The 27,691-nt window shown below is 46.7% G+C and overlaps 1 protein-coding gene across 7 annotated transcripts in view; it reads left to right on the top strand.

Annotated features, from left to right (window-relative positions):
- DHRS7B (dehydrogenase/reductase 7B) overlaps window positions 1-27,691 on the top strand; it is a 57,623-nt gene that overhangs the window by 1,014 nt on the left and 28,918 nt on the right. For 2 of the 7 annotated variants that reach the window (XM_084818392.1, XM_084818398.1), the window contains exon 1: window positions 19,015-19,498. The exons of 1 other annotated variant lie outside the window; for it this stretch is intronic. In XM_084818392.1, the coding sequence (XP_084674518.1) occupies window positions 19,464-19,498 (35 nt within the window). In that variant the 5' untranslated portion in view covers window positions 19,015-19,463. Of the gene's footprint in view, window positions 1-6; window positions 19,499-21,905; window positions 23,667-27,691 lie in introns of those variants that run through there. 4 more of the 7 variants (XM_084818395.1, XM_084818393.1, XM_084818397.1 and 1 more) reach the window with 4 other exon arrangements.

Here is a 27,691-nt window from a genome sequence, read left to right as displayed (position 1 = left end):
GTGAGGGCTCAGCCCCTGCGCGCAGGATGTTGGGATGGGGCGGGCGGGGGAGATGGGGAAGCGCAGCACAATCGCGGTCATATCCGCTCAGCTTCGCAGCTTCCCGGTTGCCCCAGTGATTTCTTGCGAGGAGGGAGGCGCCGGGCCGGCTGCTGAATTAGCCCTTATCCAATAGCTCCTCCTCCCAGCCCAGCCCAGCCCAAATTCTTCCCATCCCAGCCGCAGAACTGCTTCCCACCCGTCGCTGGGGCGCGGGTGCCGCCGCGGAGCAGGCCCTGTTGGGCGACCTGCGCTCCCTCCGCCCGGCTGACCTTGCTGCGGCGCTGGGCTGCCCTGCCCTGCCCTGCCCCCGGGCGGCCCTCCGCCGACGGTCCTCTGCGCACCGGCACGAGTGGCGGGAGCTGCCCTGCCCTGCCGCTCCTCGGCTCGCTTTGCCTGCGGCGGCGCAGCTGGGTGGTGCGAGGCCCTGGGCTTCGCGATCTTGGGGCGGCGGCGGCGGGGGGGGGGACACCCCTGAGCCGGCCGTGCGTGGCGCTGCACAAAGCTAACGCACCTCTTCTCCTCTACCCCGCTTTGCCTGCGAGACTAGCCGGGATCCTGCCGCCGTCCTGACTGCGGGAATAAAACGGAGTTGGCTTCTGCCGCTACGCGCGTTTAAGGTGCAATCCTGTGCGTGTGTAGGCCGGGGCGGGCGGGGGAAGAGTCCTGCAGCTCCCAGCATTCCTCAGCCTTTGGCTGTTGGGACGGTTTAGAAATGTAAGCGCGCAACCCTTCGCATGTTTAGGCGGGCAGAAGCCCTACAACTCCCAGCGTTCCCCAGGTTTGGCTGTTGGGGTGGTATAGGAATGTTACAATAAGCGCACAATCCCTCGCGTGTTTAGGCGGGGGGGGGGAGTCCTACAACTCCCAGCATGCCCCAGCCAGCCATGGCTGGCTGGGGCATGCTGGGAGTTGTAGGACTTCTTTCTATCTAAACATGCACAGGCTTGTGCCCTTATTTGGGAATAAGCACCATTTTGTTGTAGAAAAGGATGCTGTTGTTGTAAACATAGTAAAAATGAGCATCTGTCGCCGTGTCTGCTGCCCGCTAACTCTGAAATGTGTAAAAATAAGAAGGAAGGATGATGCGGCGAGCAGCCTCAGCACTGGTGGGACCCCATATGCCTACGCACAAGCTTGTTTGCCACTGCCCCACATGTGCCTGCTGTTCTCTGGTCATCTGGGGGGCCCTAAGCTGCAGGCCCTGCCGTCTTGCCCTAGCAGCACCACTGTTTGCCTGCATTTGTTAAGCTGGGCTAACTTTCTCCTGGACCTGGTGATAAGCATTCAAGGATCATTTCTCCTCCTTCATGCTCTGTACCAGCCTTCCCCAGCCTGGTGCCCTCCTGATATGTTGGACTGCAACCCCCATCATTCCCAGCCACCATGGCCATTGGAAGTGGTGGCTGGGGATTATGGGAGTTGCAGTCTGACACATCTGGAGGGCGCCAGGTTGAGGAAGGCTGAATTATAGGCATGCATACAAAATACAAGAGAACAGTTCAAGTTAATATACACAGCGGGGATCTTGGCGTTTGGACTTCCACTGGATTGAACTTGTTTGGAATTGCAGGACACCAGTTATGTTTTGTGATATATTGACACACGCATCTGCCTTGCACAGAGTCAAACCATTGATCCATCCAGCCCTGCCCCACCTGCTCTGACTGCCGTGGGCTCTCCAGAATCTCAAGCTGAGAGAGCTTGGCTATTGAGCGGTATAGAAATGTGATACATAAAAAAGGAAGGGGGTCTTTCTTAGGCCTGCCACCTGAGAGTAAAGCCCAACTGGTATCGCAGATAGGGAGTTAGGGCTAGTTCTTGTTATTTATAACTTTCTTGCTGCCCATTTGGGCCCAGTCTGTGCAACTGCCCAGACAGAGAGGGCAAAGGACGTAGAGAATGCTGCTCTGTCCTCTCACTCTCAAAAATGTACACGTGCTTAGACAAAGCAGGTGAACAGGCAGCCGGTGAGGAGGAAGAGGAGTGGGGCTAGGAGGCTCTGAGGACCATATTGGCCCCCCTGCAGGTGTGTAGTTCTCAGCACCTCCCCAATGATGCTGATTCCAGGCACCACAGCCCTGCCCTAGTGGTTTAAGGATTAGAATCATAGAATAGTAGGGTTGGAAGGGGCCTACAAGGCCATCGAGTCCGACCCCCTGCTCAATGCAGGAATCCAGGTCAGAGCATCCCTGACAGATGGCTGTCCAGCCTCGTCTTGAATGCCTCCAGTGTGGGAGAGCCCCCCACCTCCCCAGGGAATTGGTTCCATTGTCATACTGCTGTAGTAGTCAGGAAGTTTTTCCTGATGTTCAGCCGGAATCTGGCTTCCTGTTACTTGAGCCCATGATTCCGCGTCCTGCACTCTGGGTTGATCGAGAAGAGATCCTGGCCTTCCTGTCTGTGACAACCTTTCTAGTACTTGAAGAGCGCTATCATATCTCCCCTCAGTCTTCTCTTCTCAAGGCTAAACATGCCCAGTTCTTTCAGTCTCTCTTCATAGGGCTTTGTTTCCAGGGCCCTGATCATCTTTGTTGCCCTCCTCTGAACCCTCTCCAGTTTGTAATTTTTACCATGCCCCACATATATTGATTACCATGCACCACATATATATTTCATCTATTTATTATAGGGCAGTTTTAGCCCTGGTCTGGGAAATCCAGAGCTAACCATTCCAAGTTCTGACAGAGATCCAGTTCCTGATGCTCCACAAGACAGGTGGTGTAGCAGAAGACATACAGAATGGCTTAATTTACATCTTAAACACTTTTACAATCTTGACCAAGGACAATTATGTCAACACCAGCTTTCATGTTTAACAAATTAGGGGGTTCATAGTAAAACACTATCTGATGCTTAGATCCAAAGCCTGGATGTACAGCAGGAAAGTCTGGTGGTGACCTCCCTCAATAAGTTGCCCAAACTGAAACAGAAAGAGTAGATCTTGGAAAGAAGTCACACAGGATTGGCTTTCTAGTGTCACCTGATTCCGAGGGTCAGATAAGAGGGATTCTGGGCTGTGGCGATAGCATCCTGGCTCAAACTGCCTACAGTTTCTTCTGCTGATGAGCAGACCCAGCATCTGAGCTTCTGTTTCAAGCTCTGTGCTGCTTGACAGATAGTGAGCAAGACACTTTCACAAGCATTTCTCATTAAATACTTTGGGGGAGAATATTAATTAAAATACACTTTTCCATTATTTGCTGCCCCCCGAAGCCTGCTTTCCCATTGTCCTCATGCTAGGCAGACACCAATGTGTGTAGATGGCTGCTAAACAGAGTATTACATGTGAATTAATTCATGCCAGCAAGAAATAGGAAGAAAAGAGATACCATACCTATTAATTAGGCAGTTTGATGATGACTGAATCCAATTTGCCCTTTGATTATATGGTCGCCACTCCCCCCCCCTTTTGATTAGCAAACTTGAACACAAATTAAGCTGGCAAAGATTTCCCTGTTGCTGCCTTTCTATGCTAAGAAAAGCTTCACTTGCTAAATGTCTGATGGCTATTGAATGCACAAGAACAAGGTCAGTAAGAAAGAAAAATTTTGGCAACCTACTTGATAAACCTAATATAGCTAGCTATTCAGTTGGTCCTGGGCAGCCATTCCAGGAAATTTAGAGGGGTTCCCCCCCCCCCGGACTGAATAGATAACTATGTGTTTATTAAAGAGAAAGTATGTTCAGTCATCACCAAACACACACACTACCAATCAAGATGGAACCACTCCATATTTGGCAAGGTGATAGCTACCTTGCCCATTGAGTTCAATGGAACTTTGGAGTAGACATATAGAGGCTTGCACTGTAATAGTACTCCCTGGGAGAAACACAGAGGTATTAGGCCATGTGGTTTCTACCTTGAGAATTGCTCAGGGCCCTTGCTGTGATCTTTGTATGTACAGGTGCCCATTTCTGAAAATATCTGCCTTGTCATTTTATAGCCTGCACAGCCAAGGCAACATAATACAGCTAAACAGCAGTCAAAACAAAGCAAGAAGAGAAAATGGTGACACATTTTTTTTTGTCAAGCAATAATTGTCAAATCACAGCTTTCTTCCTGTTTATATAGGAGTTTGCAGGTCTGCACTTGTTTAAATGATATTTGGGCTCAGAAAAGTTCCTACTTTGGTGAAGAAGGCCTAAAGGAAACATTCTAGGGAGGCAGCAAAACCTGCAGCAGGCGTTTTCAGGTCTCCTGAAAGTGCCCCTGAGGAATTGGAGTAGAATTACACATTAGCAGGCAACAGAGCGCTTTGTTTTTAACATATATACTTATATATAGAGAGACATATAGTATGTGTTATAAACAAACATGACATTCAGGAGAGAGAAACCCCCCTCCAGCATTATCTTACATTCCCACAAAATACCATTCAAAACACCTAATAGTGTTAGCAGAAAAAACAAAGCAATCACATATACAGTGTAGATAGAATGAGGTTAATTTGTACTTAAAATGTGCAGGGACAAATTTGCAGGGGAAAATTGGCAAGCAGGAGGAGGCATACTCAGAAACTATTATCACCGTGCCCCCCACCCCCCAGTACTCTCCTGCAACTAACCACAAACACACACAGCCCATTTTGCACCCCAGCTAGGCTCCAAAATCAGGAATATGCCTGCCTGGCTGAAGTGGGGGGAGAGAGAAACAACCTGCATGGAAGGGTTGCAGGAATGACAGAAGGGAATGGTTAAGCACTTCCAGCCTGCCAATTGTCCCCTGCAAATGCAAAGTAAATATGGAACGGGGAATGTGTCTTCCTGCCTTGGGAAGGCCTTGCTGTGGGCAACCAGGTAACATGTTTTTTCTCTTTCTCTCTTAATATTCAAACCCATGGGGGTCATCCCATGAGAGGGCCATAGATCAGAGGTAGTGCCCCTCCTTTGTATGCACGAGGTCCCAGCTTCAATCCTCAGCCTCTCCAGGTAGGGCTAGGAAATACTCCTGCCTGAAATCCTGGAGAGCTGCTGTTGCCAGTCAGTGTTGACAATACTGGGCTAGATGGACCCAGGGTCTGACTCGGTATAAGGCAGCTTCTTGTGTTCTTGTGAAGCTGAATGGTGGGAGATTCGAGACAGACAAAATAATGTAATTCTTCACACTGTGCACAGCAGCTGGAACCATTTCCAGAGGGGTGGGTTTTAGCTGAACAATGGAATTTGCTACTGCAAGATGTGGCAATGGCTACCAGCCCTCTTCACATGTTACCCAGGCACAGGGCACATGGTTTGAAGCAGTAGCTGGGCTGGTGTTGCATCCATATGCTAATCCTGCTGCCACCGCCACCCACACTTTGAGCACAGTTGTCTGCAAAGGAACCCTTACACATGAGCATCTGCTCACACACAGGGGCTCCATGCAATCTGGGTGCCTGGTTGCATGAGCAGCCCGGTTGCTTGTAGGGGTTCCTTTGCGGACAATCATGCTCAACATGTGGAAGTTGGAGGGTGGGGCTTCTCCTAGGATGTGACACTTTAGACTGCTTTAAAAGGGGGTTCGGCAAATTCCTGGAGGATAAGGCTATCGATGGCTACTACTGATGATGTCCGTATTCAGCATGTCTGAATCCCCTGGGAAATAGCAGTGAGAGAGAGCAGGTCATAGAGTGGCCATGTGTCCTACATAAGAAGAGCCATGTTGGATCAGACCAAGAATCCATCTAGGATGGCATTCTGTTCACACAGTGGCCAACCAGCTGTTGACGGGAGACCCACAAGCAAGACATGAGTGCAGCAGCACCCTCGCACCCTCCCACCCATGTTCCCCAGCAACTGGTGCACATAGGCCTACTGCCTCTGATCTCGGAGGTAGCATAGAACCATTAGGACCAGTAGCCACGGATAGCCTTCTCCGGGAATTTGTCTAACCCCTTTTAAAGCCTTCCAAACTGGTGGCCAGCACTACGCTTTGTGGTAGCGAACTCCATAGTTTGACTATGCGCTTTTACGGAGGACAGCCCTCTATTTGAAGGGCTGCCCTGTTCAGTTTGAGAATAAAGATCCATAGGAACAGTTGCCCATCCACAGGGAGCACCTGAACAGCTGAGCGAACAGGCAGGCACACGGGTGAGATGTGCTGTACTTCTATTTCAAATGCAAATTTGGAAATAATTATCCTCATTTATATTTTAAATAATTATTTCTAAATTTGCATCTATACATATAAATTAGCAAATGCAACTTTTATGCAAATCACTGTCTTCTTTTGTCCCCTTCTTTGGCAATTCATAAGCGGCCACCCTCTGTCCTGCTTACGGGCTTCTCATAGACATCTAGTTGGCCACTGTGGAAAGGGGGATGCTGGCCATATGGTTCTCTGCTCCGATCCAGAAGAGCTCTCCTGATGTTCTTAGATGGAGCATGCAGCAAAGCCCCCACCCCCACGAAGAAATTTAGCCAGTGCTTAAATTACAGGGGTGCAGGAGTTGGAAGGAATCCATCCCCTTACCTTTTGTGATCCTCTTCCTTTAGCTACTGATGTGAATATAAGGCTTCAGGAGGCATGATGGCTAACATTGGGGGGCAGGATGGGGTGGGGTAGGAGTCATTAAGCTTCCCACACCTTTTCTCCCATAATTATAGTACAGTTCTGAGCTAGAGTAGCAAGCTAGACTGTGGCTACAGAGCCAGATCTTTATTTATTTAGGGCACAGTCCTATCCAGATAGTTGCCAGCCTCTGAAATCAAAGGCTGCTGACTGTTCTATGCAGGATGGCTGGAACATGGAGGGAATCCTAATCTTTTTGCTCCAGCCGCCCTGCGTTTTGGCTAGATGGGTGATTTCTCCTGTCTAGCCATGACTTCGGGAGGGAGAGGGAAGGAGCCTGGAGACCCAATAGAAAGCTGTGTAAAGCAACTTCCTTGGTCCCCTCCCTGCCCCCGGGACCACTCCCTTCTCCCCATCTCGGTGCTGTGTTTCCGACCATGGGGACATAGCCAGCGTGGAGTGAACTGCGCCAGCTGCAAGGGGGTGGGGAGCGCAGTTTTTGGGCTCTGAGGTCAGAGCCCTGGTTCCAACCTCGGATCCCAGAAACTGAACAATCCTATGTCCCCGCAGATGCTGTCTAGGGGGCATAGGATTGCTTGCTTATTTATTAAATCAATGTATAGATCACTTCTCATATCTAAAAAACATCTCGAATATCTTCTTAATCTGATGCAGATGGTAACATTTCTAATTGGATTGGCCCAAGATGGGTTGTTTGTTTATGTTTTAGCACCCAGAGAGGACAATCCAGCTGCCCTCTATCCTTAACACTTAAGAACATATTAAACAGGCAGTCCCCCGCCCCCATCCCCACCTTTAATGATCTCTTGCTTTTCATAAAAACAGATTTATAGATTAGGCGGCGGTGGTACTGGAACCTATATCAGCTCTTACAATATAAAGCTGGATGCTGCAAAGCAAACAGCATGAACACATCCATTTGGATTTGTAGCCTTAAACAGCCTCCTCAAATTGGCTGGAGTAACAGCATGGCATGAAACTACCTGTAGAAAAGTGTCCATGACCTGTGATATAGAGGGGCGGAGCGGGGAAGCCGTCACAAGGGAAGGAGGGAGCAGTTTTTTTTAAGCCAGATGGAGAAGAGAGCATACAGAACATGTGGTTAAGCAGTGAACTGAGGACCAGGGGTCCCTGAGCTGAGCAGCCTCAGGCTATCATGTTACACACCTGTGCAAAATGAATTCCCCCCCTTCCCTTCTCCGCAGGGAGGCAACGCACGCACACACCCATCTCCAGTAATCTGATGAGTCTTAATTCCCAGCATTTAAATCATTAGCTTTCAGGGTTTTCCTGATTAATGAAGGGAGCCGGGGTTTCACCGAGCTAACCCATTAAGGACTTGCTAATGCATGGTTTGATTTCACTGCCTGCAATTGAGCACATGGTTCCATGGCCTTCAGGGACCACAGCTATTCATGCAGGGCTCAAGAGGAATCTCCAGACATCCAGGCCTTCAGAAAGGCAGTTTTAATTTAGTCTCCCAAATGCTCCAGCTGTCACTATTAATCGGGAACAGTCCTGATGATCTGGTACCAACCTCTGAATTGCTCTCCCTGCTAGGCCTTTTGGGGAGATTCTGAGGGTGCCTTTAAAATAAAAAGTTAGCTTGTATCCAGTCACATTAACTTCCCTTCTGTCTTCCCATAACTGCCTATCCAGATAATGTTGTTGAATGAGTTTAAAACTCACAAATCAATAAATACAGCCAGATCTATTGCAAGATTAACAGCACAATTCTAGACATGTCTGCTCAGAAGAAAGCACTTCTGCGTTCAAGGGGACTTACTCCCAGGGAGGTGCATATAGGATTGCAGCCTAAACGTTCTATTGAACCAGGGGTGTTGAATCTCAGGCCTGTGGGCCAAATCCAGCCTACCTGTGGTCCCAGTCCAGTCCACCAGATGGTTATGCTCCCTTTTCGCAAAGCCCTCCAGGCTGCTTACCATCACTGCCCCAAGAAGATGACACATAAAATTGCACCGCATAAAGCCACAATAAAAATCACACACACGTAAAATTGCAAGATTGATAGAAACTCATTCAAACAGCAAGCCAGGCACAGAGGTGGCAAGCCTATACATGTCTACTCAGAAGTAATTCCCAGTGAGCTCAATGGGTCTTCCAGGTATGTGGTTATAAGCTTGCAGTGTTAACCGACAACCCTCCCCCCAGCCTTCCCAAACAAAATGTGCTGTGCGTGTTTTTATTCAGGAGCGATTATATCTGGTGGAACTGGGAAGGTGCTACCAATGAGAAAACCTGCCCTGCTCCTAGCAGATAATTTATTCCCTTTTTTTATCCCACCCTTCCTCAAGGTGCCATTCATGTTTCTTCCCCCACTCATTTTGTCCCCACAACAACCCTGTAAGGAAGGTTACACTGGCAGAGAGTGACTAGGCCAAGGCATCCTAGTGAGCTTAGTGCCTGAGTGGAGAATTTGAACCTGGCTCTCCCTGGCCCAAGTCTGAGCATAATATCTTCCCCAGCCTTCCCCAAGCTGGCGCCCTCCAGATTTATTTATTAACGTTTATGTCCCACCTTTCTTCCATCATGGAACTCAAGGTGGCTACATGTGGTTCTGGGGTGGTCTCCCCTCCAAGCACTGACCAGACCCAGACCTGCTTAGCTTCAAGAAGGTGGCTGCCTCATGTGCCTTCAGACTATGCCCTGCAAGCAGGTGTGTTGGACTGGAACCCTCATCAGTCCCAGCCAGCATGACCTTGATGTAATTCTGGTGCCAGGCAAAGAACTTTCTATCCTCCAAGATGTTTGAAAAATGACAGCATTTGAAGCAATTGTGGTAGCTCTGTGTCGATCTGCTGCGTTATGGTTGTATTTTATGTGTCTCTCCCAGTTAACCTATCTGCTAATTGTTCGTGCTGTGCATATTGAATATTAAGGGGAGCCCCTACGCAGAAGAACACAGCGGTGCCAAAGTTGTAGGATAGAAGTTTATTAAGTAAAGAAACAAGGATGGTCATTTCAGAGGAAAGAGCTAGCATGAAAGACTCTACCCATGCAGAACATAAAAGGGGCATGGTTTGGTCTGTGTGCATTGCCTGTGACATGTTCATCATAATTTTATTTATTTATTTATTACATTTCTATACCACTCAATAGCCGAAGATCTCTGGGCGGTTCACAACAATTAAAAGCAGAAAATGCATCATGAAATACAAAATACAATTCAAAAGCTTAAAACCACAATACAAAAGTACAAACCACAATAAAACCTAGGAGCAGTGCAGAGATTTAAAATACAATACCAGATTTAAATCAACAGAGCTAAAAGACTAAAATGCCTGGGAAAACAACAAGGTCTTCACCTGGCGCCAGAAAGAGCACAACGTAGGCGCCAGGTGAGCTGCTCTGGGAAGCTCATTCCACAACTAGGGTGCCACAGCAGAAAAGGCCCTCTTCCTGGTAGCCACCCACATCACTTCCTTTGGCAGGGGCTCCTGGGGAAGGATGGTTGAAGATGATCTTAGGGTCCGAGCAGGTACATGTGGGAGGAGACAATCCTTCAGATAACCGGGCCCCAAGTCATTTAGGCCTTTGAATGTTAATACCGGCACTTTGAATCTGGCCTGGAAATTGACTGGCAGCCAGTGCAGATGGGAAAGTACTGATGTAATATAATCATGTTGGCCAGCCTGTTCACAGTCTCGCAGCCCTCTTTTGGACCAGCTGAAGTTTCCATACCATTTTCAAAAGCAGCCCTGCATATAACGTTTTGCAGTAATCCAGATGAGCAATCCCCATACATATGTTCCCTCTCCAGATGTATTAGATCACAACTCCCAGCATCCTCCGGCCAGCATTGCTGGGGTATGCTGGGAGTTGCAGTCCAATAAATTTGGGGAAGGCTGCTGTGTCATAGTATTTATTTTATGATGCCTCTCCCAACGTGACAGGCTTCTTTTTCTTTTTTCAGAGGGTAGCTGCGTTAGTCTATTGCAGCAAAAACAACGGAGTCTTGTGGCACCTTAAAGACTAACCAATTTGTGCCAGAATAAATTTGTGCGTCTTTAAGGTGCCACAAGACTCTTTGTTGTTTTTGTTTCTCTTTCTTGGTGATCTTATATAAATTCTCTCTCTCTCTCTCTCTCTCTCTCTCTCTCATTTACAGAATTTCTTTCCTTGCCATGTGCCCAGACAGAGAAGACCATTTCTTTTCAGGGCCTTCTTTGCTGAATGCCTTCAAATCAGTGAATGGCAGACAGCAGTCCATTCCGAATCCTTACCTGGTAGAAAGCATCATGAAAATCAATGTTCAGCCTGCCTTGCAAAGGGGAGGGAGATTGCAAAATCGGAAGGCACAGTGACCTTGAGGAGGCAGTCGTCTCCCGAATTTAAAAGCAGATACAAAAAGCACTGGCTGTTATTTTAATTTAAAAAAAAAAATCTTCTACAAAAGGAAGAGGCAATGGATGCCTAAATACATTTTTAACTTCCCTTAAATGCCTGCCGCCATCAGGGTTTTACAGGGAGGGTTTTCATCTTTGAAGCTGTTTCTTTGCGGGAACAGAAAACATGGAAAGAATTCAATTCCGCACCGCAGCAAAACAGCACTGCTACATGCTTTGAAAACCAGAGCTGTAAAAAGCAAGCTGGCGGGTGGGTGGGTTGTTAGCTCACCGTAGCATCCAATTATACCTGTCCTCTCTCCAGCATCAATAAGTATCCCCCCACAAGGATGGGGAAAGGGAGGCAGACAGGGAAGAGATGGGGGGGCGTTTAAAGGCACGCTGGGAACAGGGAGAAATTGCTGCTGTTAAACAAGCCACGGATCAAAAGCGCCATCTCGTGGAGAAAGTGTGTAGCGCCTCCTCTTGCGGATTAGAAGCTTGCACTCCGCAAGCCTGCAAAAATAGGCGGACCAGCCTACGATGAAGGAACTGAATGATCTCGTCCCTCTGGGGATTGCAACTGGGCTCCAAGCTTGATCAATAGCCTTTTACTCCATTTGCTTCTGTGCAGGGGGAGAAACGCAGATGGGAAAATAGCAGAGGACAACAACTGCCGTCTGACTATGCGAGCCATGCAGAGACTTTAGGTTCCGCAGGATCCGGGGGGGGGGGGGGGGGTTACTAGAATCCTGAGATCCACCAACTGAAGCCTGGTGCATAAGACATGCACAGATTTAAATAATTATCAACCCAGGAATTCATTCTTAGTACCAGAACTGAATGGAACTCAGTCCTTCCACACACAAATCCACTTCTGGTTCACCCCGGCTTTCATTAAAGCTGTATAATGTACACAATTATAATTTAATTTATAATTCACCCAGAGATCAACCAGCAGATCCAAATCTACCTTTTGCCCGCTCCTGAAGTAGACGTGGGTCGTCTCCGCACCTCCAGTTTATTGCACATTCATGAATGGTCATTCACTGAATTGTGCGGGTCTGTTACTTAATGTCATCGTCCAGTCATTATCCCACCATTTCCACCCACCTATCCCGTATTCTCAAACGGGGAAAATGTGGTATTTTTCCAAATATGCGCAAATGCAGCACCATGCCCTCCCCATGTATTTCTCCCCTAGCGCGAATGAACTGCTGTGCGTTGGCAGCTGTGGGCAGTTGTTTCGGGTTGTTGGGGGTGTGGTCGTGATGGCGAAGTCGGTGACGACAGGCTGTGGCTGCATGTCGCTTTCTTGTGCCTGCACCACTTTGAGTCCTTGCCATTTTTGGCCTGCAGCATTCTGAACAAGGCAGCAGGTCGGCAGGTCAGCAGGTCCGGGATGCCCCCCTGCTGCGCATTCCCAGCAAGTAAACAGCTGAGTAAACAGCAGAGATTGTGAAAAGCACTGAATGGGGAGACAGGGCCCCCCGGAGAGGTTGGGGGCGGGGGGGGCTGTCTGCATGTCAGTCCCCATCCACCAGTAACGTGCAAGGGGAGGGAAAGGGGCAGGAACCAGGGAGGAATTATCGCTACACCCCGAGTGCGTGTGATGCTTCTTCGCAGAAAGGAAGCAATGCCTCTGAGTGGCATCACCATCACTGTGGGAAGGAAAGAAATGAAAAATAACACGACGGGGACAGCCATCTAAAGAGAACAACCAAGTTCTGCAGTGATACTGGATGGGGAAAGTACCAGCATCGATGTGGAATTGTCCGCCTCTGTGATGGAGTCCATAATCACACCGTGTCCATGCATGTGTGCAGCATGGTATACACCAGAGCTGGGGAACCTTGACTTGAGGGCTTCATTTCCTCGGGTGTAATTGGTCAGGGGCTGCATGCTGCCAGTGGGTGGAGCTGCAGCCAAAAGTAGGTGGGGCTACCTCAACCATATTGGGGGTTCATCACACGGGGACACAAATCCGCATCAATACTAGGGCTTTCTCCATCCGGATTCATCACGGTATTAGATTGGGCCCTTTTACACAGTTGTTTCTATCTCGTTACATTCCATTCCTTACCTTTTCACGGGGTGGCTATGTTTCCCGCGAAAAGCCATGACATGCACTTGGGGCATTGCGAAATTTCTTCTGTAGTTCCTGCCCCTTTCCCTCCCCTAGTAGGTTACTGGTGGTTTGGTTGTGACTGACATGCAATGTGGGTGGACAGCAACCTCCACCAAACTGCCTGAACCCGCCCCCACAGCCACCAGTTTCCCAGCAAGCTGCTGGCATGCCAGCCATTCTGTGCTGCGGAGTAAGGAGCCAAAGTCGCAAGCAAAAGCTGGTGCATTGCATTTAGTTACAGCATGGCGGCAAGGCGGCAGGTCAGTATATTGACACGCCCACCACCCTGACGCCACTGCCATTGTCATCATGATGGCGCCCCCAACAACCCCAAACCAACTGTTTTGCGCTATGAGAGAAGTATACGGACAGGCTATGGCACTCCTGTTGCACAGGCTGAAAAAATACTGCAGTTTTCCGGTTTGGGGATAGCACAGGATAGGCAGGGGGAAATGGCAGGAAAATCGCTGGAGGATTATGATGTCGTGTAATGGACCTGCAAACTTCCAGATTAGCCAGACAGGCTTGGAATTGACTCATTTAGGGCGCAATCCTATTGGGATGGCTGTAAGCCTACAAAGCTGGAGGCTTACAACCATCCAAAGCAGATAAAAGAATAAAACTCCATATTTGACATTATTTTTAAAAAAACAGAATCCCGATAAAAACTGTGGCTGGTCAGTCAAGGAAGGCTTCTTGAAAGAAAGATGTTTTCAAGAGGTGCTGGAAACAACACAGTGTTGGCACCTGCTTAACCTCCAGAGGCAGGGAGTTCCATAGAAAGGGGGCCACCGCACTGAAGACCCTTCTCTGGGTGGACTCCAATCGGGCCATAGGTCCATGCGGAACCATCAAGAGCATGTCCTCTCATGACCTCAGTGACCAGGCAGGTTGATATTACCTCTCTTACTGGGGTTTGGGGGGGGGGTGTTGGTTGGTTGGTTGGTTGTATTTGCTGCCTTGTTGCTGTTTTTAATCTCTGTTTTGAAGGGAAAAAAGTGTTTTTGCTGTTGTATTTGATTGTGATTGCATTTTTGGAGCTATTGATTTTATGGATCTTTATTGCCCAAAGATTCTGGGCTATAGGCAAACTCATAATTTTACTAGAAAAATATATGGCACCAGGGTGATGATAAGAAAGCTCCATCAATGTGCAGGGCACTTTACAAAGAACAAGTCCTGGGGAGCTTACAATCTACAATTTAATAGAGGAGAGAGTAATGGAGATAGGGAGAAAACAGGATAAGAAGATGTATTTATTTAAATTACATACCTTCTTATATATATTTATGCTTGAGAACAGCTGAGTTGCTTCGGGGATTGTAGGTTTAACCCAGGTACTGGACGATTAAGGCTGCAATCCTATATACACGTACCTGGGAGTAACTCCCCTTGAGTTCAAGGGGACTTCCTTCACCACAGACATGCATGGGACTGTACTGTTACACAGGATATTGCAGTATCCTGCTTTGCTAGGCGTTATTTCCACATTTCGAATTGCGAATGTGACTGAAATTAAGTCTTTGCTCTGGAGTTGGTGTCAGACGAGGCGAGCCGCCATATGGAGCATCCAGCTGGGGAGGAAAATGCCCTAGGGGAACGGCAGAGTTTTAACCTTACAGACAGGCAGGTGGCGATGCTGTGCTGACAGCAGTGATTTCCCTTTAAGTGGAACAGAGCAGCAGACGCAGTGCTGGTGGCCAGAGGGGGCCAGCTCTCGGGTCTTAGATGGTTGTTCAGCTGTTGTGAGGGTGCTGCTAGTTCCTGCATCAGTGCTCAAATGGGGTCGGAGAAGGAGTAGAGGGACCCTGAATGAAATCCACAAGACTCACCACCTGACTTTCACCACTGAGTTTTAGCCATGTCATGCCCCCCTGCAGCCTTCTAAAATCAACAGCTAAGGGGGCCATCACAAAAAGTTAGGGAGATGCCTCCCCTGTTAATTTGAACACATTAGGCACCAGGTTTCAGCAACAGGCGGACATGCTGGGTGATGGGCGATGACTCATCCCGAGTCCTGCCTCAACTTTTGTCCTTCTGGGCCATGCAGCACCTTGGCAAGATGCATCTGATGCTGATGTTGCAGCACCAATCCATCAGCCAAAGAAGGGGCAGCTAGAAGAACAGCCAGCTTCAACTGCCGGTTGCCCTAGAAGCACATTCTGGTCCTATCCATCTGCCAAGGGAATAAAGTAGGGGAGGGCAACTTGTAGGCCAAAACATCTGTAGGGCCACAAATTCCCCATCCCTGGTAAGGGCTGCTAACATGTGGGCTTGGGGCTTGCGTATATGTGTGTGAATTTTTACAACCGATTGTAAGCCATCTTCAGAATCATTTGATCGAAAGGCAGGGTTGATTTGATTTAAATCAAATTGATTTAAATCATGATTTAAATAGCTTCTCTGAAGGACTCAATGATTTAAATCACAATTTAAATCACCAGAGAGGAAGATTCTATATAATCATCATTTTTAGTAGAAGTATTGTTTAAAATAACCTTAATATACATTCAGAGATGTAGTTTCATGAGAACATAGGTACACAGTGGAGGATACGTGAAGCAGAAGTTTCCCCAGGAGTCAGGACTGCATGAATATGTTCCGTTCACTTTTGGTTTCACTTTCTATTCCCCTCTCCTATCCCTTGCATTTATATCCAGGTTCTTCCTCCTTGTTCAGATCTACTCCATCTCCCCAAATTCTCTATTCAGTTACCTTCTCTATCTTCGCACTGAGAGAGAAGCAAGGCCTTGAGAGACAGCAACAGCGAGAGCGCACTTCTGTACACCACTAGCACTGCAGAATAGGACTGATCAGGTTATCTTCCATCTCCATAAACTGCTCTGAGCATATTCATAGAATATAATTAGAAGTTGTATAATTAGTATCATGATGATATCTTTGACCTAGGCTCTTTTTTTTTTACTAATTGTTTTAAGAAAATTGAAAAATTCTGATTTAAATTTTAAAAAATCCAATTTAAATTTTTAAAATCATTGATTTTTATCAACCCTGTTGAAAGGAGGAATATAAATAATCTAAATAAAATAAATGCATAAGGAAAAGCTAGACTGAGATGGAAGAATTCTGAATTTCACCACTTCAGAATGCAAGCACCAGGATCATATTTTTTGAATGCTGCTCTATTCAAAAAATAAATGTACCCTAAATTTCGCAAACAGGAGATCAGTGGGAGTGCTATGCTCAACTTCTCTCTGGTGTGTTTGTTTACTTCATACAGAGAGCTTTGTCTGTGGGACAGCATTCACAGATACAACGGGAGAAAGGGTCAACATTTCCATGGCGATCTTGGTTGCCAGTTACTGAGGCTGTAAGGATGGGATCGTATACATACAGAGCCAATAAATAATAAAATGATGATGGCCTACCTCACAGAGCTGTTGTGCAGTCAAACAATAGAAACTGCAACAGTGGGATTTGGTGATGGTGAAGCCTCTGGTGGCAACTGGCTTAGTTGCTCTGATGTCACAGAAAAGTAGGGATGAACAGCTACGATGTCAGAAAAATGACTCTAGAAAAAGGGGACAAGGGAAGCTGTGAACCTAGGAAACAAAGTGTAAATGGAGCAGTTGAGAAGGAATAAGAGGAAGCAGATAATGCCTGGAGTTGCCAACTTTTTTTTTTTTTTTACTGGGTATCCTTTTTAAGAGTAGGTTATGAATGCCATGTTGACTTTAAAGCCCCTTGTATCAAGCACAGCCCATCTGTACTCCATTCCATTTTCAAACTATGTAAACTGTTTTAACTGTAACTGTAAATTTTCCTCACCTTGTTGAATACTTTTTTCTTTCACTGCTTTTTTGTCTCACATACTATCCAGCCTGATGAAGAGTTTTGATAAACTCAAAAACTTGCTCACTTCTTCTGTGATTTGTTTGTCCTAAAAGTATTACGCAGCAGATCCAGTTTTTTTTGTTTTGCCTTTTAAAAGGGGGGCATTGCTGTTTCCAGGTTTTTGAGGTTCCTTGGACAAGAAACCCTCCATACTGCCCAATAGCCAAAGCTATTGGGCCCCCTCCCTTAATGAATCTGCCTTCTCACTGCCATTGTCACCAGCTGCTCTTGCTCCTCTTCTTTGTCATGAGTGATACCGCTTGCTTGACAGGCTAAGAGCCAGTGAGCAAGTAGGCAGTGGCATCTGCTGCTCCTCCTTCTCACCACCACCATTGTCTGGATCAGAGCAAGAGGCAGGAGAAGCAGATTCCCATGCTGATGAGGAAGAGACATTCCAGCGGGGTCTTGTCAGCGGGCCTTTGCTAGGATGTGGTTCCTCAGCAGGTGCCCAACAATGCCTACCCTTGATGTCAGCCCTGGGGGGACAGTGGCTAAGAACCTTACAATGCATGTAACCTGCTGTCTTGCCCTGGCCATGGGCTTCAACCTCTTAATTTAGTGGTGCCAAGATAGTGCTAAATCAGACCCAGGTTTACTTACAAGGAGTACTTTATTGAGTAACTTACAACACACAGGCGTACCCAATGGCTGGATCAGACAGCTTCTCTGAACCCTTAGCCATGGGGTACAAAGGGCTTTATAGCATACATAGAATCATAGAATAGTAGGGTTGGAAGGGGCCTACAAGGCCATCGAGTCCAACCCCCTGCTCAATGCAGGAATCCAAGTCAGAGCATCAATGTGCAATAAGGCAGCAAGTGCCCCCTAGCATTCATTCCCAGCATGGACTAGAAGTGTTTGGTTCTCAGCGCAGCCACCTGCAGCTTTAAGACAAACTTCAATTCACTTCCCAGGAACATCTTGATATCGGCCTTTGGCTCATCTCATCATGCTCAGGCCTACTAGCAAGGGAATTGCACCAATAATGAACTTAAGCAAGCATTATGGATCTCTAGGCCCCTCTAACGCTACAGGTGACTTGGTTATACTCCTGGGCCAATACACCTGTGAGGTGGAAAAATACCACTTCCATTGTTAGCATGGGAATGTGTTGCTGAGGTGCTGAGAGTCACGTAGGATGTAGTGTAGTGATTAGCGCTAGAGGACGGTGGCTGATTCACTTACTGCGTACGAGTCACAATGCCTAGCAGGACCCTTGTCTCTGGAAACTGGAAAACTTCCTCTGCAGGAAGTTTGTAGTCCCTTGCCTCAGCGCTGCACCAAATACTGAGCAAAGCTTACATCATGTGCTTTGTTCACTTGTTTGTATAAATACCGAAGTTGCCCATTGTTCTGGGTTCATCCTGAGGGGCCACATTGGCAACTCTTGACTGCACCACGCCTTGGTGTTCCGGTAATAACCATCCGCTCAAACAAAAAGTTGGTGTCTGTTCTCTGGCCGGGCCTGGCAGAAGGGTAAAATTCTGCAACACCTGATTTACAAAACAGAACGCGCAATCTTAAACACCGTGAAGCCTGGACATAAGCGTGCTTACTCAGAAGTATACACCACCAAGTTCAATGGGGCTCAGCGCTTCGTATTCATACCTGTTTGAGGACTGTGGAGATCCGGGTTCAGTTCCCTGTTCTAGCTATGGAGTTGACTGGGTGCCCTTGGACTAGTAGTCACTACCACTTAGCCTAACCAATCTCAACGGGTTGTTGTGAGAATGAATTAGGGGCAGAATAACGGCCAGTGCCTTTCCTGGTGGAAGATTTTAAAAGATCATTAAATTCAAGCACACCAAATCAACATCATGATGTTCAAGACTGTATCCACAGCAGCCCACCGGCCCCTTCCCTGATTCTTTCCCCCAAAGCCACAAAACAGGGCGCGCCTCCCCTTCCATTTCTGTCATTGAAGCGGAACTCTACGCGCGGAACCCACGTTTGCTAGGGGGCCGCTAAACGGAGGGGAACGGTCCCTGACTCAGTCCGTCGCTTTTCGATTTCCCGACCTCGCGCGTGCGCGCCCTCTCCCCATTGGCGGTTGCCGGTTCCGCCTTCCGCCTGGGAAGGGAAGGTGTGTTTTGATTGGCCCCGTGGAGGGGGGCGGGAAGAAAGGTCAACCTGCTTCCGGGTATGTGGTCATGGTGACCGTGGTTGCCAGGTAGTGAGTGGAATACGGGGGATGGGGCGGGGGGGGGGTAGTAGGGGGTGAGGTGAGGTGGGGTCCCTGCGTGGGGTCTGTCAGGCCAATATGCCTTTGATGGGGATGAACGCTCGGCCCAAGTCCCTAGACTAAGAGCGGGGAGGCCCAGGTTCAGCTCCCCGCATAACCATGAAACTCACTGCGTGAGTTTTCAGCCATCTTTCAGCCTAAACTACCTTGCAGGGGTGTTGTGAGGATAAATGCGGGGGCGGGGGCGAAGAACCATGATGTATATGCTGCCCTGAGCTTTGTGGAGGAAGGGTGGGATAAAAATAAACCGAGCAATAATACCAACATCCACACAGTGTAATACCTTTATTGGGCCAGCTGAAAGATCATAGAAAATGTGCAAGCTTTCGAGATCTCCGGATGTCTTCATCGGGCACGGTGTTACAAAAATGCAGGTCGGAGGGGAGGGGAGGGGAGGGGAGGGGAGGGGGATGGCTAGATATTATAAACAGGTTGTGTGCTTGGTCAGAGTTATGTTTAGTAGGAAGCATATGAGATGGTGTTCTGGGAGGAGATGGTGGTGGCTGACGATGCTTCCACATTAGGCTTTTATCGTGCTAGCGCCCTGCCTCGTTCATGGAATATGATGGGGGGGGGGGTCCAGATGACTGCTTCCACTCGTCGCCCTTCCATTGCTTGTTCTATCTTTTTTTCTTATCACGGAAAATCCATTGAGGAAAAAAGGCAGAAAAGCCATGTGATGCATTCTGATGATTAGTGCTAGGATCCCTCTGTCTGGAAACGCCGTATGATGGCCCTGTGGAATTAGCCATCCCCACAGGAAATAGGGGGCATGAAGGATTTGTGGCCTTTCAACAGTGGATTTGGGCAGAAATGGGAAAGGTGGTTTGGGGGGGGGCAAAACTTTAGGATGTTGGAGGTTATGATTGTATTAAGGAGAAGAGGGAAGGAGGCCCACAGGAAAGAGGAAAAAGAATGGCGCAACATGTTTCCTAAGTATTTGCAACCTTGCCCATGTGATCTGAGAGCTACTTCTAGGAGCTGCCTTTGTGTTTTCAAGCATTTCTTTGTAACCTTGATGGTGAAATCCCAAAGTGTCTACACAGAAGTAAGTCCCATTGTAAATTCAATGGGACTTACTCCCAGTAAGTGGATATAGGATTACAGGCTTAGTGGTTACTATATAAAGCAGGTATATTATTGATAATAGAGCATTTTTTCAGTTAGATCATAATAGGCTAATTTGCATAGGGTCATTTGCATCAGAAAATTTTCATTTTTCATCGTAAAATCGCTATTAAGAGTGATCTACTTTAACACGTTTATTTGTCTTTTGTAAAGAACAAAGCAAAGAAGTACATCATGTTAATTTTTTGTCCACATACACCACAATTATTTGAGAGGAAAAATTAAAGCACACTTTAGGTAGAATTTTTTACTGGAATACATGTTTAAATGTAAGAAAAAAACAAGGGTGCTGAAAACTGTTGGTACAGTAAGGATCCTATGTGTGTTTAGACATTAAAAAGCCCTACAATTCCCAGCATTCGCCAGCCAGCTTTGTTTTTTTATTTAGGGCTTTTTTATGTCTAAACATACATAGGATTGCGGCCTAATTCAACTTCTCCAACTGGGTGCTGTCCAGACATGTTAGACTGCAATGCCCAGCATCCTCTAGTTTGCATGGCTGGTTGGGGATGCTGTAGTCTAACACTTCTGGAGGGTGCCAAGGTGGAGAAGGTTGCCCTCATTAATTTTACCAGCCCAAGGAACCGTGCATGATATGCTGACAACTGCTTATCTATTTCAACAGCTTATCTATTTCAACAGAGTTCAGCTCTCTGCACTATAGTTGTCGGGCACCTTCAGTTTCACTGTCACTGCTAAGTAGTTCCATTTCACACTGAGACATATATATATATTTCATTGACTTACATGTGTTTTCTCACATACTTGCTAGGGACTGTTGACACAATGTTAGCAACACCCCAAAATGTGCATGATATATTGACAACTATTCCACTTTCAACAGATTTCAGGTCTCTTCCACTGAGGTTGTTCGGGCACCTTTACTTTTGCTGTCACTATTTATTAGTTCTATTTCACTCTGACACATATATGTATTTCAATGACATATATATGTTCTCCCACATAGTTGCTAGGGAGAATCACCTGAAAAAACGTTGAATACAACGTTTGAAATTTGAAACTGCCACGTTTCCCTAATAATGTGTTGGCAATTGGCACCCATTCATTGTAACTAATGAACTAATTAAATGGAAAATTTTCTGCGGAAGAGGGACTGGAACATTTCCTACATCACTGACTAGAAATCCGGTTGGATTCAGTAGAGCTCACTCCCAGGTTAGAATGCATAGGACTGTAGCCTTAACGTGAAACTTTCTGCATAAATCTATTGTTTCTGTGATAGACGGCTAAGCTCTGTAAGTTGTGCTTCTTTAGTAAGATATATGTATGGCGGGGGGGTATTTTAATTAGTATGTTACTCTTCAGGGTGGGGATTGGACATTGTGATGTTGAAGAAGCAAGATTAAGAATGAGCCAGTTTGGGAATTCTCTCAAGTTCTAAAAGCTGTCTGTTTTTGTTAACAAGTAGATGCTTGTTATGTAGTGGTAACACACTGAATCATACATTAGGCAGTTTAAGTCATGTTACGTAACTTGTTTAGTGAAAAACGTTCAAGTGATGCAGGTGTTTGGAAAAAGGGAAATGCCATTTGATTTTATTGATTGTGTAAGAATGCATTCATATGCACATTTAGACAGATAAAAGTCCTACAACTCCCAGCATCCCCCAGCCTGCTTGGCTGACTGGGGCAAGCTGGGAGTTGTAGGACATTTTTCTGTCCTAGATGCAATTTTAGCATTGCATCCTAAATGTGGAAAATGGAAGACATAAGTCAATGATCCTTCCCTACAATTAATTACTACCTAGCATTAGCAGCATACAAGATATACAGAAGAGTTGGGCTGCTTCCAGACAGAAGGCTCCTAGCACTAACAATCTAAAGGCATTGTGCAGCTATTTCCTCCTTTTTCCCAGTAAGAAAAAAGTCAGAAGAAGCTATGGAAAAACATAGGAGGGTTACAACTGGAAGATGTTGATATCTGGACCCCTTGTAAAATCCTTTGAGCAAGGCAGGGCGATTGCACAATAAAAGCCTCGTCTGGATGCACCCTTGTTCTCTGCTGCTCTAGAGGGCAGGACTAAGATCTAATGGGTTTAAATTGCAGAAGGGTAGATTTAGGTTGAACATTAGGAGAAACATTTTGATGGTAAGGTGAGTTCATCAACTGGTGAGCTCTCCTTCAGTGGAGATCTTCAAGCAGAGGCTGAGCAGCCATCAGTTGGGGATGCTCTAACTGTGGATTTCCTGCACTGAGCAGGGGGTTGGACTAGATAGCCTACAAGACACCTTCCAACGCCATGATTTTAATGCATGGACCTGTATGTTGCTTGCAGAAGCCCCCAGCCCCTCTTGGCATGGAACTGAGGCATACACTTGAGAATAGGACCAAAGTTGCAGGATCTGACGCAACAAAGAGCTAAGTTTAATATGCAGAAGAAGAACGGAATGTTCTTCTGGAAGAGTAGAGGTGAAGCAGTTCTGAGGCATTAAGTACGTGTGAGTACAGGCCAGCTCCATGGGCTGCCATAGAAATGAACTGCACTGTGAGTAGCGATGTGAAGAGCAATAGGAAAGACTTCACTAGGTGTAAAAGTATTATATTCTTATACAGTCCAATATGAGTTTATCCTGGGCCTGAGTTTGTGACCTATGTATTGCAGGCTTGTAAATAGTAGCTTGTCTGCTTGCTGATGGCTGGTAAGAATTGCCTCTCTGCAACCTGGCAGGAAAACTTTACAATTTTTTTCCTCTGTCACACATGACAAAATAGACATGTATGGGTAGGCAGATTAGTAAAAAGGGTTTATGGGTTAGTAATTTGTGTACTGTTAACTGTGAGGCTGTTGTATTCTGCCGGAGGGCACATAGCTGCCAGTCAAAATAGACAGTACTGGGCTAGGTGAACCAATGGTCTGATAAGGCCTTTTCATACATTCTCAGCTATATAGTAGGTAGAGAAAGGAGAGTGGATGCTGATTGCTCAAACCTGCCCACACCTAATACCCATCTTGGGTTTTGTTTATTAATATATATCAGCCTTCCCCAACTGGGCACCCTCCAGATGTGTTAGACTGCAATTCCTCATCCCTAGCCAACATCTGGCAGGCGCCCAGTTGGGGAAGGCTAATCTTATGGCATCTGCCCTATCCCAGAATGGTTCTGTATTGGGCTAGCATGGAGTAGAAGAAAGGGCACACTGGAGGGGGGGAAAGCCTCTGAGTTCATCTCTCCAATTCTCTCTAAACTGAAATGACCCCCCTACATGCATAATGTTACGGAGTGTTTCTGAGGCTTGTTCTTGGAGGCTGGCCTCAATCGTGTGTGCCAGTATTGGACTGAAAGTGTTGGCTTGGCAGCCAGCCATTTCCCTATTTAAAGCTGTCGGCCCTTTGTCAAAACTTCTGCTATCAATGTAGGACACGGTGCAGCAAAGGGAGTTCTTTTCAAAAAGGTAGGATCTTGTATGTTCTTCACGCTGCTGGGGGTGAGCCCAAAAGGCCCTGTGCTATTTTCACACAAATAGAATATGACAAGAAGTTTGTGTTGCTTGCATTTCTTTGTATAACAACACCCTTTAGCTCCCTGAAATCTTCCTCTCCCTCTTGCCATCTTTGACACTGAACATTTTTTACAAGTGAAAATGTTCCCTTGTAACCTCACTTAGTATTTGCCATAATATCTCTGATGTTGTGAATACAGCATCAAGAGGCAATTGTAACGCAAATGAGCCTTCTGACTGATATAGGTCTTAATAAACCTGGTTGTAGCAAAAACCGCTTTAAATTTCATGCGTGAGAATGCCCTTGAAGGACAACTCAATTGTCTGGAACTAGCAGAACAATTTTTTTTTTCCTTTTCTTTGCTGGGATACGTCAGGAGTCCTACATCAACTGTAACATGGTGCCTTTAGCACTGCGTTATTGCCTCAGTGGCTTAGGAAGAAAATGGAAGTCTTTTCTTCATATGCCATTGAGGCAGTAATTCAACACAATTTACTTGTGTTGATGTGAACTAACGTAGATGTATGTTAACCAATTAGAGGTATATTCCGTTTAACACACTTGGCAGTATCCAGTCAAGTTGCTGATTAAAATATGGCCTGGCCTGATGGCCCATAAAACCTGCACTATAGCGGAATATCCTTGTGCTATATGGATTCCGGATCACCCTAGATAATGGTCTGGTGCAATCAAAATTGAGGCTGCTTGATGGAAAACAGGTTTGTGTGTGTGTGTGTGTGTGAGAGAGAGGGAGAGAGAGAGATTAAACAGAAATAATTTATGCCTTGGGAAATCTCTAAATACATTGTGTGAAGCGAGGGAAACAGGTGGTTCATGAAAAACCGGGTAAGAAACCATAGCTTAGTGGGCATGCTTCCAGTTGAATTTGGCTGGTAAACTAGAACGAAACAGCATGTCCCTTCTCCTTGCTTCCCAGAGGCAATTCTTTCAGTGCCAGCTTGATTGGATGTTGTATAGAGCAAAGACTCTATGTGTTCACTTTCATATTCTGCTCTTCAGCCAAAAAAGCTCCAGGAATGGCTGACATGCAATCAGTAAAACAAGACAGTTCCTGTCTGCAGGCTTACAGTCTAAAAAGGCATGACACACAAGGAAAAATGGATGGGAAGGGAAGAGGAAAAACCCAGTATCTTTCAGCAGGGCAGATGTTTGGTCCCTCTTGCACTCTCATCTCCCTCTGTACAGCCTGCTGGAATACCTGCAGGTGGTGACAGCTGAGGGAGGAGGAGTCTTGATGGGATAGGTCTTCCCTCAGAGCTGGTGGATTGGCCCCACTTCCCCTCTCATCTCCTGCTGATGCTTTTCCACTTGCATTTTTTCCTGTTGCTGACTGAGTGAGCCCAATGGAAATCTACTCATCAGCTATTAAAGAAAGCTCCTGCTGTCATCCAGCTCCCTTTGGCTACCCAGCATCCTGTCTTACCAATGCCCTCGTTCAGAGCACCCCCATTACCTGCCGGGTAATACAACCTGCCAGGAAAAGAACTCAGATAGAATCAGTGGGAGCAGGTCGTTAAACAGCAAGGACAAATCCTAATTCTGGGGGAAGGGAGCACTGCTGATGCACAGCACAGGGTCACGTTACTGTTTTCCACTCTGAACACTTGAAAGCACTATATAACTGGTGGTGATTGATCCCCAGGTGTTCTTGTGAGGTTATGCCAAAGGCTGGGCCAAACAGGGAGTGCTGCCAAAGTAATAGGGCTGTTGTGTAGCCAGCTGGAGCCTATGGGAGGGCTGGGGTTCCCCTCCCCTCGTTTATATCCTCAGCTGCACTGAAGTCTTCTTGCACTGTGTAGCAGAGTAGCACTCATGCATGGTGATCGAGCGCTATGGCAGAGGGCCATTTCTAACTCTTAATAATACTCGTAATGAGCATCTATCCCGCACATTTCAAATGAAAAGCCCTGAACACCCACATTCTCCTCCACCATCCTCACAACAGCCTTGTATAGTAAGTCAGGATGGGATTATCTCCAGATGAGAGAATGGAGACCTGTCCAAGCCCAAAGCAGCTCGATACTGACAATGCCCCAGCCTCTTAACCAGGGTAATGATCTCAGGAGCAGGCCACTGTCCTACGCCAGCTCTCCTGAGAAGCGGCGCTCCCAGCAGCCTGCTCCTAAGCATGCTTAGCTGGAAGCAAATCCTATGAATTATTCTTCAGATTGCAAGAGGCCGGAATTGGCTATTTGTGCCTCGGGCTCTCTTTTGCCTGAAGTAGGTTCTGCTGCTTTTAAAATACGATTCAGCCTTTTCAACCCACCCGTATTAAACTGGGAAGAGAGGAAGTTGAAAGACTAAGGCAGCCTTCTCCAACCCAGTGCCCTCCATATTTGTTGGACTGCAATTTCCATCACTCCCAGCCAGCATGGCCATTGCAATACCCTGGACTAAAAGGTACGAGCACTTTTAACTCCCAGTGTTTTCATGGGAAGACTTAAGCATGCACTTGAAATTAATGGCCTTTAAAAGTGATTACCGTTGGCAGTGATCATGCTTGGCGTTTGCTTGATGTCTTGTACTAATCAATGAAATCCAACTTTCCTTGTTTAGATCTCCATCATCGTAAGCAGCTCATTTATTTCCCCGCATAAACCTGTAATGTAGCGAACCATGCAGAGTTCACTGGACAATACGTCTGGGAGCTCAAATGTACAGCACAGCCTGAAATGGAGATAGCTTTGCTTTTTTATGAATGGCAGTGGTAGACCACTTCCATGGCCTGCGTAGCTCATTCTTACTTTCCTTGGCTGTCCTCGAAAATAATGTTAAGTTTCCACTGGCATTCTTGGTTTCTGGTGACGATGCTGATTGAATGCTCTCCCTGTAGAAAATTAGTCTCTAAAGCGACAAAATGGAATTCCTTAACCTGGCACCATGTTTAGTTGGGGCAAACCTTTCTCCAGAATCAAGAGTTCCGGAGTGTGGTAAGGTGTTTTCTTTGACTGTGGATCCAGAGACTTGAATCACTTGGGCACGGCTATTCACAAGGTGGTTTGCCATTTCCACCCCTGCCTCTTATACGTTCTGTGCACGTTGCTGCTTTTGCTTTAATTGGAGTTTGTCTCATATTTGTGATACCCAGAAATATGTAGCTATTGATATTATGGTAAGACTGAGTTTATTATTAGGTGTGATACCTAGTTTTTGGACTATTGTGTATTGGGGAGATAAGTTGTTGTTGTTCAGTCCTTCAGTCGTGTCCGACTCTTCATGACCCCATGGACCATAGCACACCAGGCCTTCCTGTCCTGCGCTCTCTCCCGGAGTGTGCTCAAGTTCATATTCATTGCATCGGTGATGCTATCTAGCCATCTCATCCTCTGCCGTCCCCTTCTCCTTTTGCCTTCAGTCTTTCCCAGCATCAGGGTCTTTTCCAGAGAGTTTTCTCTTCGCATTAGGTGGCCAAAATATTTGAGCTTCAGCTTCAGTCTCTGTCCTTCCAATGAGCACTCAGAGTTGATTTCCTTTAGGATGGACTGATTGGACCTCCTTGCAGTCCAGGGGACTCGTAAGAGTCTTCTCCAGCACCACAGTTCGAAAGCATCGATTCTTCGGCGCTCAGCCTTCCTTATAGTCCAGCTCTCACAGCCATACATTACTAATGGGAAAACCATAGCTTTGATTAAACGGACCTTTGTCGGCAAGGTGATGTCTCTGCTTCTTACTATGCTGTCTAGGTTGGCCATAGCTTTCCTCCCAAGGAGCAAGCGTCTTTTAATTTCATGGCTACAGTCACCGTCTGCGGTGATCTTGGAGCCCAAGAAAGTAAAATCTGTCACTGCTTCCATTTCTTCCCCTTCTATATGCCAGGAAGTGATGGGGCCAGATGCCATGATCTTTGTTTTTTTAATGTTGAGTTTCAAACCAGCTTTTGCACTCTCCTCTTTCACCCTCAACAAGAGGCTCTTGAGATGCTCTTCGCTTTCTGCCATTAGGGTGGTATTGTCTG

This window comes from Heloderma suspectum, chromosome 12 (assembly GCF_057233095.1).
Source record: "Heloderma suspectum isolate Gila_16-S chromosome 12, 16-S_ref, whole genome shotgun sequence".
NCBI lineage: Eukaryota > Metazoa > Chordata > Lepidosauria > Squamata > Helodermatidae > Heloderma > Heloderma suspectum.
Note: the sequence above shows the minus strand (reverse complement) of the source record. Positions and strands in the feature narration are given on the sequence as shown.